Genomic DNA, 7,257 nt, shown 5'->3' on the forward strand with positions numbered 1-7,257 from the left:
TCAGAAGGCTAAATATGATGGCAAATGAAGATACGGAGCAATCACTGCCTTGGGGACTGTCAAGAGGGAAGGAAGAGGGGCTGAAGGAATAATTGGCGTATTAGCCTAACCATAGTGTATCTGTGTCTCTCCCTCCCAGGAGTGATTCTGTACATATTACTAGTGGGGTACCCTCCCTTTTGGGATGAAGATCAGCACAAACTCTATCAGCAGATCAAAGCCGGAGCCTATGACGTAAGGGCACTTTCTTGCTGAGTACCTGCATGGGTGTAGAAGCCATCCAAAACATGGCACTATCTTACTTGGTGTCCAGCAGCAGGCCCCAAGCTTCTGTGCAAAGCCATGTTTGGCATGTTCATACACCTTGTCTTCACTGCCTGGGATACAGTCCTGTTTGGGGCTACTGAAAGGATATGTGGAAAGCATCACAGTGGGCACCAAGACATTGCTGGCCATTAGGGAAATGCAGGTGGTGGGAAATGGTGTCTTCTAGTCATTTACCACAGTGTTGCAGATGTAGCCAATGCTAGCTTTTTCAGGGGAGCAGAGGAAAGGTAGAATGGAGGAGCTTGTCTTTATCAAGGTCTAATAAAGGGGACATATTCTATAGGATAATAGCTTAAATTATGGCCTTTGGTCTCCTCTGTGCCATAGTGGGATCTTGTCCAGCCATGGAGCCCAGTGAGAAGGCTGAATGGTGGGGGCTGTTGGAGGGGTGGCTTTGTGGTGGGGATCAGCATGGTGGGTTGGAGGCTCCAGTAAAAAGCCAAGCAGTTCATGGAACACTTCTTAGAGCATGGAAAAACTGAGGTGTAAAAGGTGCCTGAGAGAGGAATAGCAAGGAGGTTAGTACTGGGGAGCAAAGGTAGTGTAAAATGTGGTTTGGGCACCACAGCTTGAATGTTTGACATAAATTCTTCCATGTAAGAAGCGGCTCAAGAGGGAAGAAGCAACTCCTGGAAATCCTAGCTCAAAGCTTGTGGGCATGAATATGGAGAGGAAGTTGGGGAGTTGATTTTGTAGGCTGTCTTGTGATTTGTATTAAAGAAAAAAAAAAGGTGAGGGTTCTGCTGGACTCCAGTTACCTCTCAGCATCTGTGCTTGAGACCATGAAAGTGGCTGTACTGGTGAGAACAAAGGTCTGCCTAACCCTGTGTCCTGGCTCAGTGGCTTCCTGAGGGAAGGGAAAGTGATGTCTTTGTACTTGATACCCTTAAATAGACTTGTGTTCTTCTCTTGCCTTCCTGCCCCTATAGTTTCTGTGTTGTTTGTTCTTATTTGAAGTGGTTTTGCACTAATTATATCAATTGGGATTTTCAAAGCACTTCAGGGGTTAAATGTCTGTTTCTGTAAGTCATGAGGAGTGAAGTGCCTGATACCTCCTTATCTGTCTATTGTTTTTGAATTCTTACCTTCAGTGAAGAAGTTGCAGTAGATTCTTACAGTTTTGCCTGGTAGAAAACTGCACAAGCTTTACTGATGTACGTGCCCCAGTATCCTTACCCCAGCACTGAGGGGACTGTATGCACCAGACCAGTCTGCTTTTCCCCCTTGATCATAGAGGAAGTGGCAACAGTGAATTGGACTTTGTGCTGTTGGATAAGGGTTTTACAAGATATTACCATGAATACTTCACAGTTTGGGTGCAGGGAAAGTGTCCTGGCTTGAAAGCTCAGTATCATAATTTTTGAGTAGTCTCTTGCAATATTTGCAGTACAAATTGCTGATGCCTGCAAATGCAGAAATAAGATTACATGCAAATCAAATGTGGCAGATGTATTTTTATGACCCAACTGACTAAAGCACACAATGCAGGAGAAAAGAGATGGGATAAACTTTTTCTAGATAATGCAATAGTGTAAGGAAATGTTCTCAGGATAGGTCAGTCTTCCTCCCATTAAAGACAGGGAGCTTTACCCAAACAGCACATTTGTCCTTGTGTTCTCAGGTTCACCTGTAAATGTACAGTAGATTTATAGGACTTAATCTCAGCATGTTGTCATCCATACCACATGCAAGTGTCTGGCAGATGGTGTCTTTGTCATTACTGGATTTATAGGAGAGAGCAGTTACTCCTCATGGATGATCAGCAGCTGAAATACTTGAATTCTTTTGTTTCCATGTTTCTATATTCCCATCCACTATTACATCTCTCTTGCTCCCCAAGTAATGATCTTAGTATGGTAGATGGTGGCTAACAACTTGCTGGTGGATTGCTACACCTAAGTGACTGGTATTGCTCCAGGATATTGTGCATTATGGTGGGAAAAGTATACCTGGTGGGATGTTCTCTGTTAGTGGATTTTGCTTTCATGTAGTTTTGCTGTAGTTAAGTGTTTGTGATTTTGCATATGCTGTTACAGCTTTTAGTATGCTGGAGAAAGAGCCAAGTAGGGTAAAAAAAAAAAAGATAGTGTTTTCTATGTAAGAATTCAGTTAAAAAGATCTGTGACTACATTTTTGACTATTGAGTGTGAAAGAAATGTAAAGGTCTGAGTGATTCCTAAAAGGTTTTAAATTCTTAATCTTCCTGCATATATCTGGTGAATGGTACAGGTGTGTCCTGCTATCTGGTACCATTCATTTGCTGGATTTGGTATGATTTTTGTTCAGCATGGGTTTCCACATAAATTGGTGGGTTTTGCAAATGCATCAGCCCTGGTATCAAAAGGGCAAAAGCTGGAATTCATCTGTGTTGGGGGGAGAATCTCTTCTGCTAGTAGAAGATGTTTTCAGTTCATCATCTGTTCCTTCTTCCTCTTTTAGTTCCCATCACCTGAGTGGGACACTGTGACTCCTGAAGCCAAGAATTTGATCAACCAGATGCTGACGATAAACCCAGCAAAGCGCATCACAGCTGACCAGGCTCTCAAACATCCATGGGTCTGCGTAAGTGTTTTCCTTATTAGTGGTTGGTTTGTGGTTTCCCCTCAACTGACATGTCAAGAAGAATTAAAGGACCTAGAAGATTTTAAATGTTTCTAATTATGTTTTTTTGAATATTGACCTTCAATAACACAACTTTGTCACGCTGTGGTGCTTTTGTTGCCACTGTAGGAAAAAAAATCCCTTAGTCTTTTGTATGTTTTGTCAATGTCCATAGTTTTTAGTTTACTCCACATCTCTTCCAATCCATATCACTCTGAAATGTCAGATGGAGTTTGGCATCAGAAAAAGTATTTTAGGATCATTTTGTTCTTTGTCTCTGCTCGGTTTATGGCAGAACATCTTTGCAGTATTTGGGACATTTCTACTCTGCTGCAGCTTAACTGGCTGTAAACTTGAAATCAGCAAAAAATCTTTTGCTGTTCTGTGTATGTAGTCTCTGCCTTGCCAGACCTCACACTTAAGTATTTTTCATCTTTTGCAGAGTTGGCAAGGAAACCCCAGAATGTAGCTGAGAGTGGGTGTAGGGCAGCAGTGCTGCACTTCTCTCTCTGAAGGATGAAATAGTTTCACCTAAGTCTAACCAGATGCTCTTGTAATACCATAGCACACTTGCGCTTTCTGGGATGTGTCTAGTGTGTTCCTTTGCTCATTTGTTCTTGTGGTGTTTTTGTCCTTCCACCACAAATCAACAGATTAGCAATTTAAACTTATGTGAGCATCTGTGTAACAGGAATGCACTGTTTACTGTAAAGTGATGCAAGTTCCTTGGAAGTCAAAACTTCACACTGGCTGAGACTTCACATCTTTTTTTATTCTCCTTGCATGCTCGTAATCAATAGCAGTTCCTGTATATTTAACGTTTGTTCCAATGCCTGTAGCCAAAGCTGTATTATGATAGCCCACTCCCTGTGGCAACATAATATAGAACTGTTCAAGAGAGGCTTTTCCTCTCCTGAGTTATGGGGAGTTCAATTTCACTTCACAGCCATGTCAGCCTCGTGCTGAAACTGCCTCCTGTGGAGTCTGTTATTTCCATTTGCCCTGCAGTCCCTGTGTGTGCAACATATATTTTGTTTCTGGAGGTGTATCTCCTCTGAAGTCAGTGTGGTAGGAGATCTTAAAAGTTTATCTGAGGAACTGAGTTTCTTGGCATCACTGAGCTCCCATTGAACAACTGGACACCACTGTCACTCCTAAGGAGTCTGGCTGAACAGTCACCACCAAAGTCGTTTGGGGACAGTTGGGCTACATTCTCCCACCACACTGCCATGTGTGCTGCAGTGGATGACTAGCTTTGACGACAGGATCAAAGCAGAGACTTCCCATGAAACTAGCTGAATATGAGCATGGTTTACAGTTCTTTTGGGTATTACAGAATTTTTTCCAAGAAGGAGAAAGTTAGTGGAGGCTTTGTACACACTGATCTGCCAAATTAGTAATTGACCCACTGTCCTTGTAAAGGGAATTCAGACTTGTGGCTCTATGCAAGAGCAACAGCTACTTTGGCATTAGGCATTGATTTCCTCATGTGCTCTAAATGCTTGGCAGCAGCTGTCTCTGATTTCCTCATGTGGTCTCAATGACTGCAACACTTCTGGGAAGTTATCTTCTTGCAACTGATGGGATCCCAGTCTGCTGTGGGTGACAGGTGTGCATCACTGGCTAGAGGTTATGCTCAGGTTTTTGTATGGGTGCAACAGAACTAGACAATCTTTACTCTTACACACTGGAAATCTATTTCTGCAAAACTGATGCAAAGATGTCAAGGTCTCTGCTAGTCAAGCACTTCCATTCAGGGAGTGCCAATGTCCAGGAAGGCTACTGCTCACTAGTATTCACTTACTGCTTGGAATTTCCCTTTAGAGCTGTAACTAGTGCAACCCAGATCTTTTCTGTAGTGCTTCTAACTCATTCCCCCATGGGTATGCTTGTTCATTTGGCTTTGTCTTCTTATTGTCTTAAATCATGTGTGTGCTTGAAAGGCAGAGAGCATTGATTCTCACCTTTACCTTAGTCATAGAGTTTCCTGCGCACAGTCTCGTAATAGCCAACCTTGATTTAACATGTCTTGATGGAAGTTCTGAAGTTGTGAACCAATTGCAATGTTTTGCAGTCATACAGTGGTGAGAGGCTTGGCCATATCAGTTTGCACGTCATGATTGTGTGCAGGCAGAACAAACTTCCCTGACTGATTTGGTTAGGGTATGTTGTTGATCTTCTGCTGTTTCTGTTTTTCAGCAACGATCCACTGTCGCTTCAATGATGCACAGGCAGGAGACTGTGGAATGCTTGAGAAAGTTCAATGCTAGAAGGAAGCTAAAGGTAAGTACATCTTAATTTGTCTTAAGTTTATTTTTAATTCTCTGAATTTGTGGTTAATGCCTTCCTCACAACAACTCTTTTTCATGACTAGCACACTGTTAGAGAGGTACCATATGTGATCCTCCAGTACAGGGTACTGAAGTAGTCTATTGAGAAGCTGAGAAGTTTCTTTCTCCAAAGCTTTTAAGTTTTCCATCCTTTTTCTGCTACATATTCACCCCTTCTTCTTTCTGCCAGAGAATTGAAATAGAGCAGCTAGTCCTGGGACTTTAATTCTGAACACTCTCTGCTTTCCATGACTAGTGTCATCAGTTGCCTGTAGTTGAGGCAAAGCCTCTGGCCTGTGCATGAAGCAGCTATCTTGAAAAGCTAGGAAGCAGCTAGTAACTCTTAGTGCCATTTTAGATTTCCTAGGCTACCCTGCCTGGCATCCAGCTGCCGTTCTAGAAAGGGCAGGACTCTGAGTGATCCCATGTCAGGCCCAACAGCCACAAGCAGGAATCCTGGCTGCACATCGACTTTTCAGGGTAGCATTGGTATCCTCTGCTTTGGCACCTGCTGCATTGTGTTCTACATGGGTTAGCCCAGTCGCTTTCTCAAGTGAGTGACACTGTTATCCCTGCTTTCTCTTCCCCACAGGGTGCAATCCTCACAACTATGCTTGTGTCTCGGAATTTTTCAGGTAAGTTCTCAGTGTTCCAATCCTTTCCTTGGTTTTGTTTTGTGGGAGTGAGTTGGAGGATATTTTAACCTTTTTGGGGTTGAGTAGGAGGAGAGAAAGTACTCTCACAGTTCATCACGGTGTAATGGTGGTCATTTTGCCTTGGCTAGTGACCAGTGTGAAATAGGCAATGATTTGTTTGGGGAGGAGCACATGGTGCTGTAGTCTGGTACAAAACAGAAATAAAGTCAACTGCCACAATTGTCTCATGATATTTTGCTAGCAGATTACTTTTGGGAAATTCTAGCTGGCATTGTTAGCTTTCCTGTCATAAACCAGGTCTCAAGAACTCTTATTAGGTAGCAGTGTTTCCTTTAGACCTGAGGCAGGGACAGGGAAGTAATATTGGTGAGAATAGGGACAGGAACTATTTGGGTATTGTATTACTTTGACTCATCAAAAATGGGTCTGAAGCATCTTGCTATTAGAGTTTTCCTTCTTGAAGTCTCAGAAGTGGTTTTCATCCTTTTAAATTTAATAGCTGGTAGTCTGGCTCCCACTCAACTGCATTACGTAGTGCATTTACTGAAAATGCAAATCTCAACATGCAAATCCATGCTTTTTGGAAGATGATTCTCTTGGCTCAGCACATCTATGTGACGCAGTCTTAGCTGTGTTCATTTCCATTTGGGTGGAAAACCTCTACTTGTAAGTGCTTTTGGTTTATGGGATTGTTGCTTTCTTTACCCTTTTTGCAATTTTTTTTTTTTATCTTTTAAAAGGCCAATCACTGCATGCATGAATCAGATTTTTATTGCACCTGACTACAGTTACTTTCATGTGAAAGTCTGCTGTATGGATTGTAAGTGATGATGAATGAAATGGAAGTGTATTAATTTCATCTGGCCATTTACTAATGGTGCATAGCAATATTTAAATTCTGGGTGATGTTACAATAGACTTGTAATTGGAATGAAAACCTCTGTGAAATGATCATCAGAACCTTCCAAGTGCATGTTTGTGCATACATTCTTTTGTGAAATTGGGGCAGCATTTTTAACCTGCTGTATAGTGATTTTTTTAAAAAAATAACAATGATGTGAAGCCATGCTACAATTAAGGGACAACCCTCAGCATCTTCAGAATGTTTTCTCCTTGGTTCTTGCTTTCAGATGAACCTGTGCCAGCCTGTCAGGACTATTTGCAGCTACAGCAATTTCTCTTTACTGCATTTCTGATAGTTTGGCCTTAAAGGGACAGAATGACTTTCTCCATTCACCTGTCCCAGGATTGTGCTATTACAGGACTTAAAAATTATACGCTGTTTTCTGAGATTGATTCCGAAATAACTGTTTGAGGAGCTGTGGCACAAGGACAGGGCTTCA

The 7,257-nt window shown here is 42.1% G+C and overlaps 1 protein-coding gene across 1 annotated transcript in view; it reads left to right on the forward strand.

Moving 5' to 3' along the window:
- Window positions 1-7,257, forward strand: part of LOC103806955 (calcium/calmodulin-dependent protein kinase type II subunit gamma-like) — a gene marked incomplete at its 3' end in the record, with an annotated part of 112,714 nt that overhangs the window by 79,422 nt on the left and 26,035 nt on the right. The window contains exons 9-12 of the mRNA XM_009079669.1: window positions 140-234; window positions 2,767-2,889; window positions 5,128-5,211; window positions 5,851-5,906. Of these exons, the coding sequence (XP_009077917.1) occupies window positions 140-234; window positions 2,767-2,889; window positions 5,128-5,211; window positions 5,851-5,906 (358 nt within the window). The remainder of the gene's footprint in view (window positions 1-139; window positions 235-2,766; window positions 2,890-5,127; window positions 5,212-5,850; window positions 5,907-7,257) is intronic.

Source organism: Acanthisitta chloris, unplaced genomic scaffold (assembly GCF_000695815.1).
Source record: "Acanthisitta chloris isolate BGI_N310 unplaced genomic scaffold, ASM69581v1 scaffold5598, whole genome shotgun sequence".
In the NCBI taxonomy this organism is placed as follows: Eukaryota; Metazoa; Chordata; class Aves; order Passeriformes; family Acanthisittidae; genus Acanthisitta; species Acanthisitta chloris.